This window comes from Oryctolagus cuniculus, chromosome 3, assembly GCF_964237555.1.
Source record: "Oryctolagus cuniculus chromosome 3, mOryCun1.1, whole genome shotgun sequence".
Classification (NCBI taxonomy): Eukaryota; Metazoa; Chordata; class Mammalia; order Lagomorpha; family Leporidae; genus Oryctolagus; species Oryctolagus cuniculus.
The window spans coordinates 10935226-10959149 of NC_091434.1; the positions used below are offsets into that span (position 1 = coordinate 10935226).

General features: G+C 41.7%; 1 protein-coding gene across 1 annotated transcript in view; it reads right to left on the reverse strand.

The window, feature by feature from the left end:
• DAW1 (dynein assembly factor with WD repeats 1) overlaps positions 1-23924 on the reverse strand; it is a 91523-nt gene that overhangs the window by 21641 nt on the left and 45958 nt on the right. Inside the window, exons 6-10 of the mRNA XM_070071497.1 lie at positions 11563-11662; positions 9965-10072; positions 7891-7997; positions 6919-7021; positions 6009-6123 (exon numbers count right to left, since the gene is read on the reverse strand). Of these exons, the coding sequence (XP_069927598.1) occupies positions 6009-6123; positions 6919-7021; positions 7891-7997; positions 9965-10072; positions 11563-11662 (533 nt within the window). The remainder of the gene's footprint in view (positions 1-6008; positions 6124-6918; positions 7022-7890; positions 7998-9964; positions 10073-11562; positions 11663-23924) is intronic.

Below are 23924 nucleotides of genomic sequence, written 5' to 3' on the forward strand. Positions count from 1 at the left end.
TTCCCTAGTGAGCATAATTGCTGTTGGATCCATGCTTACACCAAGGGACTAAACAGATGCTTTGTGTGGTTCTTGTGGCAGTATGGATGAATATTGTAACCACTAGGGCTAGCATCCTGGCATTGGTCTCCTTGAAGGAAAGAAGGAGAGCATGAGACTAATGAGACTATGACAACAGAGCTGAACAAACCTCCCCTATGGTTAAAAGAGAGAGAAAGAGAGAGAAATTTACCATACCCAATTTGGGAATCACCTTGGACATTCCCCTCACCCTGGAGTACTGAACAGAGGTCTGTGGCCACATCCAGCACACACCTAAGGGTATTCATTGAAGGAGCAGTCACTCCAATACAATAATCCACAGATTCATATTCCAAAGATAAAAGCCATCACAGGAAAAAATATAAAACAAGTTTCTCCACAAAGACCTAAAAATAAATACAGCAATTAAAGAAATAAGAATAAGAAAGACAACATGACACCCTCAAAGGAACACAAAAACACTTCAATACTAGATTATGAAAATGAAGAGACTGGCCGGTGCTGCTGCTCAATAGGCTAATCCTATTTTTAAAAAGTAATCTGGGCCGGCACCGCGGCTCACTAGGCTAATCCTCCGCCTTGCGGCACTGGCACACCGGGTTCTAGTCCCAGTCGGGGCGCTGGATTCTGTCCTGGTTGCCCCTCTTCCAGGCCAGCTCTCTGCTGTGGCCAGGGAAGTGCAGTGGAGGATGGCCCAAGTACTTGGGCCCTGCACCCCTGGGGAGACCAGGATAAGTACCTGGCTCCTGCCATCGGATCAGCACGGTGCACTGGCCGCAACGCACCGGCCGCGGCGGCCATTGGAGGGTGAACCAACGGCAAAGGAAGACCTTTCTCTCTGTCTCTCTCTCTCATTGTCCACTCTGCCTGTCAAAAAAAAAAATAATAATAATCTGAAGCAAATCCAAAAATTAAGAAATCTGTACATGACATGAATGAAAATTTTCTCATGAAATTGATATTTTAAAGAGAAATAAAAATGAAATATTGGAAATGAAGAATTCAATAAAACAAATTTTAAAATGCAGTGGAATGCCTTAACAACAATTATTGAGGCAGAAGAAAGAATATCCAAGTTAGAAGACAAATCTTAGGAAATTTTACAATCAGACCAAAAAAATGAAGAAGAAATTAAAAAAATAAAAAACAGTTTTGGAGATCTATAGGATACTATCCAATGACCCAACATGTGGGTCTTAGATTCCATGAGTGAAGCAGCATACACAGTCCTAAGAAACATGCATCAGTGTGGTTGTAAACATTGTCATCAGAAATAAAGCTCAGAGATATAAAACAGCTGCACTTGTCATCATCAAAGAATGATGTAAAAACAGTAAAATTGCATAAAAGACCTTCAATGTGATGATGAGATACATCAACATCATTCATGTCTATCAGGAATATAACACACATATTGTAAAGCACCATATACAATAGGAAAAATGTACAGAAAGAGTATACATAGTGATCAAGGTAATGTCACAAACATTGTGGAGAATCATAAGTTGTCATCAAGCAGGATATGAATACACACTCTGAAAAAATAAATGGTCATCAAGGAAATGAAGCAGACTCATTGCAGCATCTCATCCTTAAACATCTAGCCTCTGTTGTCAAAAGATTTTAGTCCAGTCCTTTTTTTTAATGTAAGTGAGTGAGTCTTTATTTTATTATTTTTTGTTTATTTATTTTTTTGACAGGCAGAGTTAGACAGTGAGAGAGAGCGAGACAGAAAGGCCTTCCTTTTCCATTGGTTCACCCCCCAAAATGGCTGCCATGGCTGGCGTGCTGCGCCGATCTGAAGCCAGGAGTCAGGTGCTTCCTCCTGGTCTCCCATGTGGATGCAGGGCCCAAGCACTTGGGCCATCCTCCACTGCCTTCCCGGGCCACAGCAGAGAGCTGGACTGGAAGAGGAGCAACCAGGACAGAATCCAGGGTGCCAGTGCTGCAGGCAGAGGATTAGCCTAATGAGCTATGGCGCTGGCTAATCCAGTCCTTTTTAAGAACATGATACAATATAAATGGATTCGAAAGATGAAGATATAAAATAATACACAATCTTCAGGCAAAAGGTAAAATCATTAAGTTTGTCATATACACTAATTGGGGCTGAACTATATCCTCCCAAAATTCATATGTTGAAATTCTAATTCCTAGTACATAAGAATGTGGCTGTATTTGGGTATGTAAAAAAATGTAATTAAATCAAATGAGGTCATCAAGGTATGCTCTAATCCAATATAACAGGTGTTATAAAAAGAGATTAGGACACATACATGTGCAGTAGGATAAAAATATGAAAACACAGGAAGACAACAGCTGTCTACAGGCCTCAGAATAAATCAGTCCTGCTGACTTCTCATTCTCACCCTCTGACTTCCAAAATTTTGAGAAAATAAATTTCTGTTGTTTAAGTCACTCAGTCTGTGGTATTGTGTTATGGTAGCCCTAGCAATTTAATACAGTCATCAGAGAGATAATGCAGTCATAGAATAGGCCTACAAGTGCTAGGTGATACTTCACAGATATCATGTAGCATCATACATAGATGTTAAGGAGATGGCAAGAAAAATCATAATACACAGTTATCACAGAGATTACCTATAATAGTCCATCACATATTATTACTAAAAAATACACAAACACAATATAGCTTCACCCACTGTCAAGTACTAGATGAGATGTAGTTCTATTTCCTGCACAGTTGTCAAAAAGATGGCCCAAAATAGTGCTGCATCATTTTGGTTGTGACAGTGATAACACAGCCATGGTGTAGTAAAATGGGAGTATCAGGATATGACACAGAAACAGCGTAGTACTGTGATGATCAATCATTGTGTTAACTTGAGTGGATTAAAGGATACCTAACTAGTTGGAAAAATGTTATTTATGGGTGTGTCTATGAGGATATTAGATGCAGTAAAGATGCAATAACACCATTGTGGGTAGGCACAATCCAACCCCTTGAGGGATGAGATAGAACACAAAAGTGAATGAAAATCAACTTCATTTTTTTCTACTTGAACCAGGACATTGTCTTTTTCAGCCCTTGGTCATAAAAGGTCCTGGTCCAATACGTAGAAGGTGGTGGATTAGGGAATGACATACTGCACTATGCTAGGTATAACTAGTAAAAAAAAAAAAAAAGTAGGAAGTGCACTGTCGGGATAATTGGAGAGAAAATCACACTGAAAGTGCTACAAGAGGAAGAGGAACGCCATGGACACAATACACAACTGCAGCAGCCGAGAGCTGGAGCAGGTGGCAGCTTGGAGATGCAAGGGAGACTGGACTGCAGCAACCCATGGTGTTATTGCCAGAGGGAGAGCATGGTGAGAGTATGGGCTGGAGCAGTTGCCCATAGACCACTGGAAGTAGAGGGAACACGTTTGTCTCACCCTAACTTCCTCTCAACAGCACTCACTGCCCGGCTGAGAAAGGGCGGGCACCATTTTGGGTTTGGGCAGCAGCTGTGAAAGCCTTAGCATGCCCACACAGCAACTGGCTGGGACCAGATGCCATCTTCTCAGCAGTACTGGCAGCAGTGGAAGGGAGAGAACATTTGGCCAGTGGCTCTTGTGTACACGTGTGTGATCCAGAGATTCTAGTGGATGGAAAAATTCACAGTCTCCACTGACTTTCAGCCTAGCTGGGAGGTGACTGAGCACCCATATAGGAATGTGAGGTGTCCCCAACATCCCAGAATAAAGATGCATAGGGGGAGTTGTCTTGGGGAACATCTGCGTCTCTGTTGACTGGACAGGCTGGCAGGGCAGAGTGAAACCTAAGGACCAAGCAAGTGCGGGAACCTTGTGTGCTGAGACAGTGGGGACTCGGTGGTTACACGAGAGGATGCAGGGATCAGCTGAGTCTCAGAGCAATCACTAGAGGTATTGCCACATGCTCGGAGCTGCTTGTTGCCTGGAACAGGTCTTTACGGTGGGAACCATGCTCACTCTGAGGACTGAGCAGATCATTTCTGTAGATCAGATGGTGGCATGGATGAGTACTGAACACACTGGGGGCTTACACCTGGGCATTTCTCAGCATGGAGCGGAGGATGTGGGGTGGTGATCACACCAACAGAGATGACCATCCCTCACTTCTGTTAACAAGAGGAGATGGAGATCTACCAAGACCAAGTAGGGCGTTACCCTGGGTGCTGCTCCCACCTCGGAGCACTGTGCACAGCTCCCTGGTCACACCCACCACACACTTCTTGGTCATGAAAAAGTGTCTAAAAGTACAGATATTACACTAAGCAACAGAGGCATAGCTAAAAAGTAAAAACCATCAAAGAAGAAAAAAATTTACTCCAAAAATGCCTAGAAAAAAAACACAGAAATTCAAGAAACAAGAATAAGGAAGACACCATGACCCCCACAAAGGAACACAACAATATTATGGTATTAGAATGTGAAGAGATTGCTGAAAACCTGGAAATGGAATTCAAAATATTAATCATAGGAGAACTCAAGAGCAATCACAAGCAAATCAATGAACTAAAGAAAACCATGCATGGCATGAAAGAATATTTTTCCCATGAAATTGTGATTTTAAAGAGAAATCAAAAGGAAATAATTGAAATAGGGTCAGCACCATGACATAGCATGTATAGCTGCCGCTTGCAGTGCCAACAACCTATATGGGCTTTGGTTCGAGTCCTGGCTGCTCCACTTCCAATCCAGCTTTCTGCTATGGCTTGGGAAAGCAGTGGAAGATTGCCCAAGTCCTTGGGCCCCTGAACCACCTTGGGAGACCCAGAGGAAGCTCCTTGATCCTGGATCAGCTCCGGTCATTGTGGCCATTTGGGGAGTGGATGGAAGGCACCCACCCCTGCCTCTGCCTCTCTGTAATTCTGCCTTTCAAATAAATAAACAGATATTTTAAAAGAGAAATAATAGAAATGAAGAATTCAATAGATCAAATAAAAATTCAGTGTTAACAACAGACATGGTGAGGCAGAAGAAAGAAGATGTGTAACATCACAGAGGGTCTTTAAAAAGATGATGCAAGTATAGTTTATGATCACACATATCAGACAATCACATATACCTGGTCATCAAAGAAATAGTAATATAGTATATTAATATACTATCTTAATGAATATTAATATACTACCTTAGTTGCTAATCAAGAGGTGATATAGACATATTACCTTATGATATTTGCCAAAGAGATAACATAGACATTGGATTGTCATACATAGTTATCAAGGATATAAGTCCTAAATCAAACATGGTTTAAAAGGGATAGGTAAAAATATAGTGTAGCACAATACACGATGTTCAAAGAGACAGTACAAATACAATGCAGAATAATATATTGCTTGCAGATGAGACTGACACAATGCAATGTCACAGATGATCAACAGGGATATGACAGATAAGGTGTAGTATAACATGTGACCTTCATGGAATTGAGTCAGAACTAGTTTAACACAATATATGGTTATCAATAAGGTGACATGGATATAGTGTAGAATATAAAGTAGTAAGCAGAAAAGACAGCATTTATCACAGCCATCACAGATGTTTATCACAGGGATTCAGCAGACATGTGGAGCAGCACATGTGGTAATAAAGGAGATGATGCAGATTTGTACAGCATATCAGTGATCTTCAGTGGATGAGGGCCAGGTAGTCAAGCTCAAACACGATCTCCATGACCAGATGATGGCACCATAGATATTTACCAGAGATATGGTAATGATCACACATATATTTATAGCTGATTACCCAAAAGGTGACTCTGGCACTGTATAACATTCACCTGTGGTTATCAGAATATTACATAGGCATATGATAGTGACATTTGTGGTCACCATGGAGAAGAGGTATATATGAATATAGCTTCCACCAAAGCTGGTCATCAGGGAGATGACCTGTAGTCAAGAACCATACTTGTTTATCAAGCAAAGCATAAACTATCTGTGAATTAAATGCATAAATAAACAGACTGCCTACCATCAACTGATGATGTTGCAAAAAGCTTTCCAGTAGAATCAAAGCAGCTGTCCAGGATTTTTTCATCATGTCCTGTTAAGGTTGCTACACACTTCCCACTTGTAGCGTCCCAGAGCTGTGATTTTAAAAACCAAGCAAAAAAATACCATTATTTTCTATCAAAAGTATGAAGACAAATATCTCATGTACGTTTTCATATGTGCAAGTTTTAAGAAGTGAAGGAACTATTTTTTTAAAGCACAGAAACTTAGAGTTGGGGAAACTTTGTATTTGAAGCTCATTGAGGGCCACCCTTGTAGAAGTTCAGTAAGTGAACAGTAGGACACTGAATAAAAATCATGTGCCTTTTCCAATAAAGTCTCTGAAGTATGTATTGCAACTGAAATTATTTTACCACTTCATAACTCCCTCAAATATAAAATACAAAATCTGAAATTTAGAAGATTACAGGGGCCAGCACTGTGACATAGTAGTTAAACCTCTGCCTGCAGCACTGGCATCCCACAGGGGCATCAGTTTGTGTCCTGGCTGCTCTTATTCCAATCCAGCTCTCTGCTTATGGCAAGGGAGGGCAGTGGAAGATGGCTCCAATGCTTGAGCCCCTGCTCCCAAGTGGGAGATGAGGAGGAGGTTCCTGGCTCCCGGCTTCAGACCAGCCCAGCTCCAGCCATTGCAGCCATCTGGGGAGGGAATCAGCAGATGGAAGACCTCTCTCTGTCTCTCCTTCTCTCTGTAATTCTGCTTCTCAAATAAATAAATAAACCTTTAAAAATAAAAAATTGCAAATAATCACTTACAAAGTACTATCTTCATTTTATACCTCCTTTGAAATTTGTTGATGTTACAGTGAGTATCCGACATAGCAAAAAGTACAGACACAACATACAGCAAATATATTTCTTGAACTCACCATGCAGGTTTTGTCCATAGAGCCAGTTAATATCAGAGAGCTATCCCAATTGAATACGGCACTGCTAATCTCAGCACAGTGGCCAATTAAGGTATACACTTTTCTGCAAAATTGAAATTATTAAAAGTGAAAAATATTTTTTGATAAATAGATTCCATTAACAAAGGAAAATCCATCTGTGTGAGCCAATCTAAAATTTGTTTTGCCTACAAAACAATAGCTTTGTCGATAAAACAAGAATAGCTCCACAACAGCCCAGCAGGAGGTTACTAATTTCATTTCAACAGAAACGTATCTAAATTTTTAATAATCAAAGATAACATTACTTAAGACAATACTTCAAAAACAAATGGGTAACAAACAGTAAAGGCAGTCTGAATTTCTAGAAGTATTCTACACCAGATAAATGGACCCTTGGCTATTCAGAAACTACTCATCAAATAACTGAAAGTGCTCCTTCTCTCTCATTTCTTGTTCATATATCTTGGACAGTACCCTTCATAATTAGCCCCTCTATCAAAATGCAGACAAATCCAAGAATAGTTTTCCAACACAAATATTCTAATTTAGTTAGCGTCTTAGTAACTAAGACCAAAAAATATTAGGAAGGAAATTGAATTTCTTGGACTAAATTGAATTTGGGAAATTAACTATGAGTTTTATTTATTCATGATATGCATTGCCCACCATGATGACAGACTATTAAAATTTGATTATACAATACATGGAATTAATCACAGCTAGATATCCATGCTGTTGCAAACTTTCTCCCTTTTTATTGCTCTTTGGCATTATTTGCTCAGAATTACAAGAAAGCACATTTTTGTGAGTCAAAAATATCATTAAAGACCAAATTAATTTACTTTTTTTCAATTTGTCCTATTGCTATGGAGTCTGACACACAGTTAATAGGACAGAGTGCCTCCTTAACCCTCCAGTTCCAGGATTTTAAAGCTAAGAGTGGTGTATTACTTTCCAGTGTCGGTATCCCACACTGCCACCGTGTGATCAAGAGACCCCGTGACGATTCTGTTTCCTGAAGTGTTAAATGATAAGGAGATGATTTCAGCAGAATGCCCCTACAAAAAAGGCAGACACTGTCACACAGACCTGTAGAGGGAACATTTTCTACAAGTACATAATACCATAGCTAAAAGGAATTGAGAGAGAGGCCAACCTGTAGGGGAAGAGTGGAGAGGACTGCAAATGGGCAAAGGGGAGAGAGAGAGAGACAGAGACAGAGAGAGACAGAGAGAGAGAATGCTTGCAACAGCTCCAGGATCTCCCACCTGGGGGTAGGGACTCAATACTTGAGCCATCCTGCTGTGTGCTGGGGTATACAATAGAAGGAACCTGGAATCAGGAACCAAGACTCAAATCTAGGCACTCTGATGGGGGATGCAAATCTCTCTCTCTGCCTTTCAAATACATTAAACAAGTGAATAAAATTTTTTCAAAGGAAAATGTTCTAGAACTACATTTGGGGATGGCTGTTCAGTTCTCTAAGTTTACTAAAAATAATTGCATTAATTAAAGCATGTTTATTTTAACTCATAACTAATAAAGCTCTTTTCTAAAAAAAAAAAAGAAGAAGAAGAAGAAGAAGAAGAAGAAGAAAGGAAGAGGCTATATTTTAGAAAAGTAGAGGGCTTCTTTCACAAAGGGCCATGTAGTTTATGGGATAAGAAGAGACAGTGGGCAACAAATGTGTATGAAATAAAGTTAACAGCTTTGAAAATGGAAATTTTTAAGGAAATTTGTCATGGCACAGATTAATAAACACCTGGAGTTTGCCTGACTTGTGTGGTTATGGTCTGGTGCTAAGGAATCAAAACATAGGAGAGAATGCCAGGAAACCCTTCCCTGTAGCAGATTCTGTGATTCTGATAAGAGGTCCTTTATTAGATAACCACTCTCACTTTCCTAATTATTTTAGTACATTAACATCGTTGTATTTCTAAATAAACAAAGACTTAGAGAAGTCCATTTACAAATTGATTCCTTGGTTGATTGCAAATGAAAAATGTGACATGACAGGGACATCAGCATCTGAACACACGACACAAGGTTGCCTTGCTGCCACCGGCCATGCTCCTAGCAGGGCTCACTGCGTGCAGCCTTCGCAGGCAGTCAGTGAAAGCAGTGGTTGAAAGTGAGAGTGTGGCCACTAATAGGGGCTTTTACCTCCGTATTTGCCTGAAAGCAATGTGGCAGTAAGAAGCGTCCCACGAAATGATGAGAACTGAGATGAGAAACAGTATACTTATATTAATAATGCTAGGTACACACAAAAAAGAAAAGCCATGGTGATAGTTTTTCAATGGTAGGGTTTTTTAAACTCTTTTATTTAGTCCACTTTTTAACTTTCATAGGAAAAGGATTGTTTATTTTCAATTCATTTGTAACTTTGAAAATGCAAGGAATCCAATTTCCCATCCATCCAGTGGTTTCCATTGACTACAACACAGAATCATCCTACTTTTGTTGTGGTGACTCGGGCTGGGGTGGGATGAACTGGGGAGGAGAGAGAGGGGCAGCAATTCCCAGAAAGCAACTGGGCATGCAGTGGTGACTGACAAGAATCTACATTCCCGGCACTCTGTGGGCAGTGCCCTTGGACTTGTTCACTTTTGGTCATTTGCTCTTGTCACTTCGGACTTTTCAGTACAGGGGAGTTCCAAGTCTGGTAGGTGGAGCAGAGTGCCATCATCTCTCCAAGCTATCCTCTGACATGGTTCTGTAGTTTTTGCCTCTTCCAAAAAGTGGCAGCCTCCACTTACTTTACTTTCAGCCAGACAGAGAATGAGGGGTTCTAAGCTGTGCTTGTGTGTGCTTCGCAGATCAAAGTTCATCAAAACAACATGCTCATCTGACTTCCCCAGCACTTCTACCCCAGTCTCCTGAAATAGCCAGCAAACCACCTGGAGTACTCTTCAACTATAGTTTGGAAGCCAGTTGTTCAAAAATGTCTACTTTAGAACTCATTTAATGAAAATTGCAAAAAAAAAAAAAAAAACCCACACAAATGAAAGGTTTGCTGACGTACTGTTAAAGTGAACACCTCCTCTCCATTCTGAACATCCCACAATTTGACTGTTGTGTCCATACTTCCCGTGGCCACCAATGTGCTTTGTGGGTTAAATGACAAACACACCTAAATTACAAGAGATGAAAGATGTTTTAGGAAGACAGACCTTCAAATTGTTCATTATATGTGGGGAAGCTTAAAGATGCAATTACCTTAGCAAATTATACTGGATTCCTTGTACAAATAAATACTCAACCAAACACCAGATATGAACAACTCACTGTCCTCAGGTTAAATCCTGAAGCAGTCTCTTCTGCCCATTCTCTCACATCACCCAGCTCAGCCTCAGGGGAATATGGGTTTTCTTGCCATTCCCAGACCACAGAAAAACAAGAATAAAAAAAATAGCAAAATAGTTCTCCTTTGAAATTCAGGATATCTGGCTCTCATCTTTGCTGCTGCTGCCTTTACGGTTCTTCCAGCCATACCCCCTCACTCATCCAGGACTAAGAAACTAGCTCACTATGTCAGTTCCATGTCGTAAATGGCCTAAAGTGGTATCACTGTAAATCACCCAGTCCCCAAATGGGGAATAATCTCCTTTTCCTTGTGCCTCATACTTGGTAACAAGTCCTAATCTGTTCACTCCCATAACATCTCTAGCATTCTCCTCATCTGCCTTACCACGGGCCTTCATCATCTATCATTTGAAAAACATCAAGATTTCATACTGGCCTGTATCTCTGATCTTACCTACTTCCCATTTCTCCTTCACACTCCCAAAATAAAAACCCTGCCCCAACAACAAAGTTAGCAATACCACTCACTGCTGAAAATCTCAACAGTGTGGCATTGCCTATATGAAATAAAAAGTCTTTAACATGGCATAGCACCCTCTAAACATCGAAATATGGCCCTGCCTAACTCTCCTGCTTCAATCACTCACATAGTATCATCTGATGCTCAGTGGGTTACAGGTGTGCCAAGGCATTGATGCCTTTACCCCAAGCAGCTGGTCAGCACCAGGGATCCTTGCCTGCCCTTGCCTACCAGACAGCTCACCCAGACTCTGCTCATCCACGTTGGCAAATTCGGTGCCATCACAGTAGAAGGTAAGTTAGTTCTGCTCTGATTGTGCAAGGACTCCTCAGTTCTCAAGCGGGTGCTGCAGCTGCACCTCTTCTTGAACACTTGCCAGAGCGAGGGCTTCCCAACAGTGAAAGCTCTTTAGGGTATCATACTGTTTTTGATAATTTGAGTTTGCATAATATCCAGAAATAATCAGCCTAAATATTTCACAATATAAAAAATTCTATTTTAATAACTTTATTTTCACTTACGGAGTCAGTGCTTTCATTAAAAAAAAAGAAAAAAATGTCAGGTTGAATACTATACTCATATATTTATCACATCAATTTTCTTAAGTCAAAGCATGGTAGCTGCAAGCTATGAAAAATCAAGTGGTTTTAGAATATATCAACATTACCATGTAAAAATATATGCAGCCTAAAAATACTGAGGATGAATTTGAAAATAAATGATAAAGGTAGAATGGCTTTTATAATTTTTATAAAAAATAAGAACAAAAAATATAATCAAATGGTGAATATACTTACAATTTCTGCCGTATGACCTCTAAAGGTATGGTAACATATCCCTGTTTCTACACTCCACAGTTTACAAGTCTTATCAAAGGATCCAGTAGCAATTTTGTCACTATGATTTAAAAGAAATATAGATTTTAAAAACATGATATGATGCACTGAGGTATTAGTACAGGGATCTCTACCTAGAAATTCACTTCACTTTTAAAATGATAAACAACCATTCATTTAATTAAGTGGATCACAACAACAAGTTCTGTGAGGCAGAACTATTGTCAACATGAAAGGGGTAAAAGTAGATGATCCTGCCTAGTCTTTGATCTTGGAACTATAATCTTTTCTTTCACTCCAATCCATACTTGTCCTTTATTGCAAGTCATCCAAATGTTCATCCAATTGAGTTTTCATGTATAGTGCAGGTCCATTGTTCAAAAGTATAAGGGGTCTTAAGACCCAAACTATATATCCTAAAGCAATTTATAAGTGCCCAACAGACTTACAGAATTTACATGCATCCACACTAACCCTGATATCTGATTTCTCTCCCCAGTCCCCAGGCAACTCACAATGTGTTTCTCTAGACTCTATTACTGAAGAAAAGCAGTATCCTTTCTTTCAATACTCCAGGGACAGCTTGTCTTAGCTAACACCTACCCAACTCAAAGGTAGGTTTGTTACCCACTGTCTCTGAACTGTTTTTTCTCCTTTGGTAACCAGTCTAGGGCATTCTCCATCAGCTACTGCTCTTTACCAGCTTCTGCTCAAGATAAGCTTAAAGGCTTGTGAGTTCTTTATCTCTCACTCTATTTTTCCATCTTTCCTGCCTCTCAAATATAATCAGTTTCAAACTGCAATTGTTTCTTGGCCAATTTCTGTTCCAACACAAGCTTCTCTACAAGCATAATATACCATATGATAAAAGATATTACTAATGTCAATATTTTTATAATTTTTTTAAGTTTTATTTAGTAAATATAAATTTCCAAAGTACAGTTTATGGATTATATTGGCTTCCCCCACAACTTCCCTCCCACTCGCACCCCTCCCATCTCCGGCTCCCTCTCCCATTCCATTCACATCAAGATTCATTTTCAATTATCTTTATATACAGAAGATCAATTTAGTATATATTAAGTAAAGATTTCAACAGTTTGCACCCACACAGAAACACAAAGTGTAAAATACTGTTTCAGTACTAGTTATAGCATTACTTCACATTGGACAACACGTTAAGGACAGAGATCCTACATGAGGAGTAAGTACACAGTGACTCCTGTTGTTGACTTAACAATTTGACACTCTTGTTTATGGTGTCAGTAATTTCCCTAGGCTTTTGTCATGAATTGCCAAGGCTATGGAAGCCTTTTGAGTTCGCTGACTTCGATCTTATTCAGAAGTGGAAGTTCTCTCCTCCCTTCAGAGAAAGGTACCTCCTTCTTTGATGGCCCCATTCTTTCCACTGGGATCTCACTTGCAGAGATCTTTCATTTAGGTACTCATTTTTTTTTCCAGAGTGTCTTGGCTTTCCATGCCTAAAATACTCTCATGGGCTCTTCAGCCAGATCCGAATGCCTTTAGGGCTGATTCTGAGGCCAGAGTGCTGTTTAGGACATCTGCCATTCTATGAGTCTGCTGTGTATCCCGCTTCCCATGTTGGCTGGTTCTCTCCTTTTTAATTCTATCAGTTAGTATTAGCAGACACTAGTCTTGTTTATGTGATCCCTTTGACTTTGACTTTTAATCCTATCATTACGATCAACTGTGAACTGAAACTGATCACTTGGACTAGTGAGATGGCAGTGGTACATGCCATCTTGATGGGATTGAATTGGAATCCCCTGGCAGGTTTCTAACTCTACCATTTGGGGCAAGTCAGCTTGAGCATGTCCCAAATTGAATCAAATCTTAACTTTAACCTAATGTATAAAAGAGATAACCTTTAAACTGATTAAAGTCCCTCTCTTTCTCTTTTTCCCTCTCCCCCTCTCTTTCTCTCTCTTTTTCTCCCCCCTTTTCTCTCGCTCTCCTCTTTTCTCTCCCACCCCCTTCCCTCCCTTTCACTCTCTCTTTCTCTCCCTTTGTGCCTCCCTTTTCTCTCCCTGCTGTGCACAGGAACATTCCTGTCATTCTTTCATGGCTGTCTTGAACTCACATCACTGAAACTGAGTGCTCTGAACACAGAGTAATGAAAATACTGCTTTTGTGCATACGTGAATCCTCAGACTGGAGGAACTAACAGAACATGAGGATTTTTCACCAGAAGTTCCAAATGGAATCCATCAAACGGCCAAATAGTACTCCTTACCTCTCCACCTCCAGAAAAAACTTTGTTCTCAGATAGATACCCAAAAATACCATGTCTATTAAGTAGGCTATTAAGGATATAGTATTATATTTCAGATATTATCCATAAGTAGCACTGTAATGCAATGAAAGTAGGATTTATACTAGAAGTAAAATGTCATTTATAATTTCAGTAAAGTCTTTCCACAAGTTGGTATAATAAAGTATCATAAAAATTGTCATTCTCAGTAATGTAACAATACATAGATCAAAGACAAATTTTGTGCAACTTAATTGGAATAATTAATCATTCTAATGTACAAATTAAGTTTCATTATGCCATTACAATGAGTGCATTTTGGGAACTATTTTGAAAATGTACTACAGTATTTCAAAAATGTATATACATTTTTGAAAGATATGACACTAGAAACATAAATATCATTTTTAAATTGCAGTATAAAACTTCTACTCTGAGTGCATCAGTTTTTAAAAAATTCCTCTATTCCCTGTGCCACCATGCCAGAGCTTTCATTATCCCATGAGTGTGTTATGCCATGAGCATGTTACTGTATCTGCCTCCTGACCTCCTGGGCACCCGTTTCTTCCCACCTGCAAACCCTCTGACCCTTCTCTCTGTCAGAACAATCCTTCTAAACAGAACTTTCATTGTTCCACTCTTCCGTTCACAAACCTTTGATATCAGCTCAGTCCCATGAGAAAGAGTTTAAGTTCCACACAAGGCTCTGACCTCGCCCATTTCTGCTTCTCCATGGTGGCCACTAGAGTAACTGGTTGCTGAGCTCACCTAGTTGAGTCCCCACCCCTTAAAAGTTGAGTCCCCACCCCTTAAAAGTTCCTGCACTTGAGTGTCCTCTCCGCTCCTCCCCTCCTTCAGGCTTAGGCTTTAACCCACACAGCCTTTAACTGAAATGTGATCCCTGTTAAACATAAGAGTGGGAATAAGAGAGGGAAGAGATGTATAATTTGGGACATGCTCAAGCTGACTTGCCCCAAATGGTAGAGTTAAAAACATACCAGGGGATTCCAATTCAATCCCATCAAGGTGGCATGTACCAATGGCATCTCACTATTCCAAGTGATCAATTTCAGTTCACAATTGATCATAATGAAAGGACTAAGAGTCAAAGGGAGCACATAAACAAGTCTAGTACCTGCTAACGCTAACCGATGGAGTAAATAAAGGGGAGAGTGATCCAACATGGGAAGTGAGATACTCAGCAGACTCATAGAATGGCAGATGTCCTAAATAGCACTCTGGCCTCAGAATCAGCCCTAAAGGCATTCGGAGCTGGCTGAAAAGCTCATGAGAGTATTTCAGGCATGGAAAGCCAAGACACTCTGGCAAAAGATCTCTGCGAGTGAGATCCCAGTGGAAAGAACAGGTCATCAAAGAAGGAGGTACCTTTCTCTGAAGGGAGGAGAGAACCTCCACTTTGACTATGACCTTGTCTAAACAAGACAAGAATCGGAGAACTCAGAGGGCTTCCATAGCCTTGGAAACTCATGACCGGAGCATAGGGAGACTACTGATGCCATAGGCAGGAGTGTCAATTGGTAAAGTCAACAACAAGAGTCACTGTGCACTTACTCCTCATGTAGGATCTCTGTGCTTAATGTGCTGTACATTGAGATTTAATGCTATAACGAGTACTCAAACAATATATTTCACTTTGTGTTTCTATGGGGGTGCAAACTGTTGAAATCTTTACCTAATGTATACTGAACTGATCCTCTGTAAAAAAAAAAAAAAAAAAAAAGAAATTGTCAACTCCCAACTTGACTCTCACTGGGATTAAACATGACAATAGGTCTGATCCGATTTCATCATCATTTAAAAAAAATCATCTATTATTTTGCACTTTATGTTTCTGTGTGTGAGCAAACTGTTGAAATCCTTACTTAATGTATACTAAGCTGATCTTCTGTATATTAAGATAATTGAAAATGAATCTTGATGTGAATGGAAGGGGAGAGGGAGTGGGAAAGGGGAGGGTAGTGGGTGGGAGGGACAGTATGTGGGGGAAGCCATTGTAATCCATAAATCGTACTTTGGAAATTTATATTCATTAAATAAAAGTTAAAAAAAAAAAGACTGTAACCAGAGGAGAAGCTGTAGAACAGTAGGTAAAGCTGTAGCTTGTGGTGCTTGCATCCCAGTTTCAGTCTCGGCTATTCCACTTCCATATACAGCTCCCTGCTAATGCACCTGGGGAACAGAGCAACCCAAGTCCTTGGGCCCCTGCACCCACATGGGAGACATGGAAGAAGCTCCAGATCCCTGGCTTCAGATTGTCCCAGCTTCTGCCATTACATCCATTTAGGGAGTGAAAGAGGGGATGGAATAATACCTCCCTTACTCTCTCTTTCTGCAACTCTGCCCTTCAAATAAATAAATGCATCTTTAAAAATAAAAAATAAATAAGACACTAACCAGTAGAAACTGCAGTGATCTCTTCCTCTTTTTAATGTGTAAACCATTTGTAGTTTTGTTCTAGTCATCATAATTCTATAGTAAATGAACCATTTTTATTGAACAAGTTTCATTAATGGAAAAAGTCATTTAAAGTGGGCAATCATGAAAAAAGATTCATACTTCTAAATTTTTTTACTCAATTATATACAAACACACATTCATTTTCCAATCTTTTGACAAGAGGCCAAGGCCCTTTCTTTGACTATGAGTTAAGTAATTGGAGTTTGTCGTGTGTCTTACATAAATTATATCTGACCTTGCCCTTCTTGGTTTTATTTTCTTTAAAATGGATGAGAGGAGATTCCAAGATGGCTAAATAGAGAAAAGATAGGCTGCTTATGATCAGGAGAAATAGCAGAAGAAAAGCAGAGGAAGTGCATCCCCATGGGAGAGTTGGAGGGAAGTTTGCAGTGGAAATTCTACAGAAGGAAGAGGGACCCTGTGGAGCATCATGGAAGGTGTGGATGTGCAACGATGAGCAGGGACAAAACACATGAAGGCAATGCCAGCTTTAGCAAGGTGAGAGCAGACAGCAGGTGCCCATGCCACTGTTCATATTGCCTGAGGCAGAGCCTTGAAGACTACACTGTCTTTAAGTCTGGCCTTGAACCCTACTGAAGAGGGGGCAGGGTACTCACCCCAACCAGTGAAAGAAAAGCACATTTCTTTCTTCTCATTCTCCCACAAAGGTGCCCTGCAACTAGTGGGTAGATGGTGACATTTTGACACACCACATTTGACACACCACACACAAGCTGTGGTGGCTCTTGTGCACACATGTGACCAGGGGATTTTACCAAAGGGAAAAATCTGCATTCCCTGCTGACTTTGAGTCTGGCTGGGAAGGTTGACCTGGGGCTGGGCACAGACAGGATTGTGAGGTGCCCCCCCCCCCGTCAACATATCACAGAGCTCAAACTGCCAAGGTGGAGGGCCCAGAGCCAACTGGTTCTAGGAATATCTCTGCACTCTCCATGGACAGGAAAGGCTCCCAGTGCTGAGAAGATTCTCTGGACGCCATGACTGCTGGAGCTTCGTGCACTGTGACTATGGGAATTCTGTGACTGCATGATAGGGCACAAAGTATAGCTGGGTCTCTGGGCAATCACTGTGTCTGGCATTAGAAGCTCAGAACTCTCTAACAGCCTACTATAGGTAATTGTAGAAGGTTCCTGTGGGGAGCAACTCAGACTAGACTAAGTTACTCGAATTAAGACTTATTCTATGCATCTGCTCTCCCACAATATGGCGCTGGGAGAGGAGTAAACAGCTTTTACACAGCTGCCTCTTGCCAACTTGAGTGATGACCTGCAGGAGCTGCTCCTGCTCCTGATTGGAGGAGAGCAGCGTACTTGGCGTGTGGGTAGCAGAGTTGGGATTGGTGGAAGAGGACTATAAAGGAGGAGAGAGACAACATGCACCAGGGAACATCTATCTGAAGGAACACCTGTGCAGCCCCCGAGAGAGCCGGCCGGCAGTGTGCTGCTCCCCTGCGGAAGTGGGGAAAGTGGCAGGGGGAACTGCCCTTCCACGGAAGTGGAAGGGACGGTAGCCAACCCAGGAAGAACCAGCAGCAAACCCGGGGAGGGCCGAGCAGACAAAAGAACAGCACAGGGTCCTGTGTCGTTCCTCCGCGAAGAGGGGGAGCGACATAATGGTGCCGTGACTCGGATAGGAAACCTAGGCAGGGTCCTGTGTTGTTCCTCCGCGAAGAGGGGGAGCGACAGTTCCTTGCTCATACTGAGGACCACACAGATCCCTTGTGCAGTTCATGTGCCATCATGGAGTGGGGCTGTACCCACTGTGGGAGAACTCTGGCCATTGGTCACTTTGGAAAAGAGGAGGAAGGGGTGTGATTACACCAACAGACAAGATCTTACCATCTCCCATGAGGACAACAGAGATCTAATGAGCCCAACTTGGGTGTCACCCTGGACACTCATCCCACAGTGGAGCTCACCCCAGAGCACCTTGGTCACACCCAGAACATGCCTCAGCAGGCACTCCACTAAGCCACAGAAGCATAGTTCAAAGATAAAATCTATCAGAGGAGAAATCAACAAGTATCTCCACAAATGCCTAAAAATAAATGCAGATATTCAAGAAACAAGGATAAGGAAGACAACATGACTCCTCCAATGGAACAAAACAGCACTTTAATATTAGAATGTGAAGATGAAGGCCGGCGCCGCGGCTCACTAGGCTAATCCTCCGCCTAGCGGCGCCGGCACACCGGGTTCTAGTCCCGGTTGGGGCGCCGGATTCTGTCCCGGTTGCCCCTCTTCCAGGCCAGCTCTCTGCTGTGGCCAGGGAGTGCAGTGGAGGATGGCCCAGGTGCTTGCGCCCTGCACCCCATGGGAGACCAGGAAAAGCACCTGGCTCCTGGCTCCTGCCATCGGATCAGCGCGGTGTGCCGGCCGCAGCGCGCCGGCCGCGGCGGCCATTGGAGGGTGAACCAACGGCAAAGGAAGACCTTTCTCTCTGTCTCTCTCTCTCACTGTCCACTCTGCCTGTCAAAAAATAAAAAAAATAAAATAAAATAAAAAAAAAAGAATGTGAAGATGAAGAGATTGATGAAATGCCTGAAAGGGAATTCAAAGGTATGATCATAGGATTACTCTGAAGCAATGAGAAGCAAATTTGTGAGTTAAAGAAATATATACATAACATAGAGTAAATATTTTCCAATGAAATTAAGATTTTGAAGAGAAATCAAACTGAAAGATTAGAAATGAAGAATTCAGTATGTCAGATAAAAAATACAGTGGAAAACCTTAACAACAGACTTGATGGGGTAAAAGAATATCCAAACTAGCAATCAAATCTTTGGAAATATCTCAGTCAGACCAAAAAAAGAGAAATTAGAAAAATTAAAGACAATGTTCAAGATTCATGGGATACTGGCCAGTGCTGTGGCTCACTAGGCTAATCCTCCACCTTGTGGCGCCGGCACACCAGGTTCTAGTCCCAGTCGGGGCACTGGATTCTGTCCCGGTTGCCCCTCTTCCAGGCCAGCTCTCTGCTGTCGCCAGGGAGTGCAGTGGAGGATGGCCCAAGTGCTTGGGCCCTGCACCCCATGCGAGACAAGGAGAAGCACCTAGCTCCTGCCATCGGATCATCGCGGTACACCGGCCGCAGCACGCTGGCTGCGGCAGCCATTGGAGGGTGAACCAACGGCAAAAGGAAGACCTTTCTCTTTGTCTCTCTCTCTCATTGTCCACTCTGCCTGTCAAAAAAAAAAAAAAAAAAAAAAAAAAAAAAAAAAAAACGATTCATGGGATACTATCAAATGACACAACATATGGGTCTTAGGAGTTCCTGAAGGTATGGAAAGATAGAATGGATTAGAAGGTCTATTCAATGAAATAATAACAAAAAAACTTCCTTAATTTGGAGAAAGAAAGGGATGTCCAAGTACATGAGTCACAAAGAACTCCTAATAGAAATGACCCAAAAAGATTTTTTTTGAAAAAGACTTATTTATTTGAAAGTCAGAGTTATACAGAGGGAGAAGGAAGGCAGAGAGAGAGAGAGAGAGAGAGATTTTCCATCCACTGGTGCACTCCCCAATTGGCTGCAATGGCCAGAGTTGCACTGATTCGAAGCCAGGAGTCAGGAGCTTTCTTCAAGTTTCCCATGTTGGTGCAGGGACCCAAGGACTTGGGCCATCTTCTATTGCTTCCCCAGGCCATAGCAAAGAGCTGATCAGAAGTGGAGCAGCCGGGTCTCAAACTGGTGCCCACACGGGATGCCAGCACTGCAGGTGGTGGTCTCACCTGCTATGCCAAAGCACCGGCCCTGAAAAGATCTTCATCATGACATATTATAGTCAAGTTTTCAACAGTAAAACATAAAGATTCTAAAATGTGCATGAGAGAAACACCAGATTACTTTCAGAGGATCTCCAATTAGACTCACAGCTGAATTCTCATCAGAAACCTTATAGGCTAAGAGAGAATGGAGAGACATAGTCCAAGTCTTAAAATAAAAAAGCTGTCAACTCAGAATACTTTACTTCATTCTTATGAATGAAGGGGAAATAAAGACCTTCCACAACAAACAGAAACTGAAAGAAATTGTCACCACTCGTCTAGCCTTATAAATGGTGATAAGGATGTGTTATAACAGGAACACAGAAAGATAGTCATCATTACAAAAAAAAAAAATGTGAAGTCAGAAAATCTGCAATTCCAAATGGCTAGATAGGGAATGATGTACTGAGCAAGGTTATGGATAAATAGTTTAAAAAGAAGTGTAAGAAGTGCACTCTCAGGGGAGAATTAGAGAAAACCACAGTGGTATTTCTAGAGCAGGAAGAGGAATGCCGTGGAACTGTGTGAGGGTACAGACGTGCAACACAAACATACATGACACAGTAAGCAGCAGAGAGCTAGAGTGGGAGGCAGCTTAGAGACGGAGGTGAGACTAAACCGCAGAGGCCTATGGTGATATAGCCAGAGGGAGAGCATGTCATGAATCCAGTCTGGTGCCCTAGAGGCAAGAGGGTACCCACGAACCCAGTGGAAGTAAAGGAGTTACGTTTTCTCTCACCCCATCCTCCCCACAACAGCTCTTGGCACCCAGCTGAAAGAGGGAAGGTGCCATTTTAGGCTTGGGTGGCAGCTGCAGAAGCCCTTGTCTGTGAACACAGCAACTGGCTGAGATAGGGCACATCTTCTCAGCAGTACTGGTGGCAGTGGCAGGGAGAGGGCAACATTCGGCAAGTGGCTTTTTGGGTATGTGTGTGATCCAAATTCTAGTGGAGGGAAAATCTGCAGTCCCCACTGACTTTGAGCCTGACTAGGAGACAAGACGGGGCTGGGTACCCATGTAGGACTGTGAAGTGTCCCCAGCCTCACAGCATACCACAGGCTCCAGGGCTCAAGCCACCTAGGCGGGGCACCTACGGACTGTTGGCTCAGGGAACATCTGCCTCTCTGTGGACCAGAAAGGCTGGTGGGGCAGAGTGGAACCTCTGCACCCAGCAACTATGGAAGCCTTGTGTGCTGAGACTGTGGGGACTTGAAGGCTGCACAAGAGGATTCAGGGTGCAGCTGGATCTCTGGGCAATCACTGTGGGTGGCGCCACATGCTCAGAGCTCCCTGCTTGCCTGGAACAGGTCATTGCTTCAGGATCTGTACTTGGAGTGTGGACTGCACAGATTATTTGTGCAGTTCATACAGCAGCATGGATGAGAATTGCACACACTGGAAAGTAAAATCCATTGTTCACCTTGGAGAAGGAGTGAGAGTGAGATCACACCAACAGGGTGACCATTCCCTCCCTTCTGTTAGCAAGAGATCTACCATGCCTAACTGAGGTGTTACCCTGTGTCCTCGCCTCATGCTGGAGCACGAACAGAGTTCCCTGACCACACCCAGCACACACCACTTGGTATTCACTGAACATGCAGACACTCCACAAAACCACAGAGGCATGGTTTAATGATAAAAGTCATGAGAAAAAATACCAATATTTTTCACCACAAATGCCTATAAATAAATGCAGAAATTCAAGAAAAAAGTATAAGGAAAATACCATGACCCTCCAAGAAATACAACAACATTTCAATTTTAGAATGTGAAGATGAATAGATTGATGAAATGCCAGAAATGGAATTCAAAAGATTAATCACGGGATTACTCAAAAGTAATCAGAAGCAAATCCATGAACTAAAGAAAATTATACATGAATAAAAATTTTTCCCATGAAATTAAGATTTTAAAGAAAAAGCAAAATGAAATATTAGAAATGAAAAAATTGACTGTTAATGAACAACTTAATACATTATCCCTCTTAGTAGTTTTTTTATCTGTTCTACTTAATATGACTGGTTTAGATCTGTAATTGATGCACAGTTATTCTTAAGTGTTGAAAATTAACTGAAATGTGATCCCTGTTGAACATGGTGGTGGGAATGGGAGAGGGAAGAGATGTATAATTTGGGACATGCTCAGGCTGACTTGCCCCAAGTGGTGGAGTTGGAAGCATACCAGGGGATTCCAATTCAATCCCATCGAGGTGGCATGTACCAATGCCATCTCACTGTTCCAGGTGATCAGTTTCAGTTCACAGTTGGTCATGGTGAAGGGACTGGGAGTCAAAGGGAGCACATAGACAAGTCTAGTACCTGCTAACGCTAACTGATGGAGTAAATAAAGGGGAGAGTGATCCAACATGGGAAGTGAGATACTCAGCAGACTCATAGAATGGCAGATGTCCTAAATAGCACTCTGGCCTCAGAATCAGCCCTAAAGGCATTCGGAGCTGGCTGAAAAGCTCATGAGAGTATTTCAGGCATGGAAAGCCAAGACACTCTGGCAAAAGATCTCTGCGAGTGAGATCCCAGTGGAAAGAACAGGTCATCAAAGAAGGAGGTACCTTTCTCTGAAGGGAGGAGAGAACCTCCACTTTGACCATGGCCTTTTCTAAACAAGATAAGAGTCGGAGAACTCAGAGGGCTTCCATAGACTTGGAAACTCATGACTGGAGCATAGGGAGATTACTGATGCCATAGACAGGAGTGTCAATTGGTAAAGTCAACAACAAGAGTCACTGTGCACTTACTCCTCATGTAGGATCTCTATCCTTAATGTGCTGTACATTGAGATTTAATGCTATAACGAGTACTCAAACAATATATTTCACTTTGTGTTTCTATGGGGGTGCAAACTGTTGAAATCCTTACTTAATGCATACTAAACTGATCCTCTGTAAAAAAAAAAAAAAAAAAAAAATATCAATTCCCAACTTGACTCTCACTGGGATTAAACATGACAATAGGTCTGCTCTGATTTCATCATCATTTAAAAAAATCATCTATTATTTTTCACTTTATGTTTCTGTGTGGGAGCAAACTGTTGAAATCCATACTTAATGTATACTAAGCTGATCTTCTGTATATTAAGATAATCGAAAATGAATCTTGATGTGAATGGAAGGGGAGAGGGAGTGGGAAAGGGGAGGGTTGTGGGTGGGAGGGACGGTATGGGGGGGAAGCCATTGTAATCCATAAGTCGTACTTTGGAAATTTATATGCATTAAATAAAAGTTTAAAAAAAAAGAAAAAAAAACAAACAAACAAAAAAAAGAAATGAAAAAATTGGTGGAAAATCTTAGCAACAGACTTGATGAGGCAGAAGAAAGAATACTCAAGCTAGAATACAAATCTTTGGAAATTTCTCAGTCAGAACAAAAAAAAAGAAGAAATTAGAAAACTTAAAAACAGCGTTGGAGATTTATGTAATGCTATCAGTTGACCCAATATATGAGCAGGTGGGCTATATGGATAGGACTTTTGGAGAGTGGGAGGAGGAGGAAAAAGATACCTATTGTGTAGTAAGGGATGTTCATGAACAGGACTTTCATGAAAGAAGACCCATTCTTCCTGCTAAGGGACTGAATCCCACATTTAAGTTACTCATTTGGGTGGACTGGCACAGAACTGGGGTAGACAGGAAGCTCAGTGTGAAAGCATCTGCACGGAGAAAAAAACTGAGCCCCTGGCCAGCTTGGCACTGGAAGAGGTAGAGCAGGATCCACATGCAGAGGAGGAGGAGCAGGAGTTCAGGCAGGAGGAAGCTGGGTGCTCCG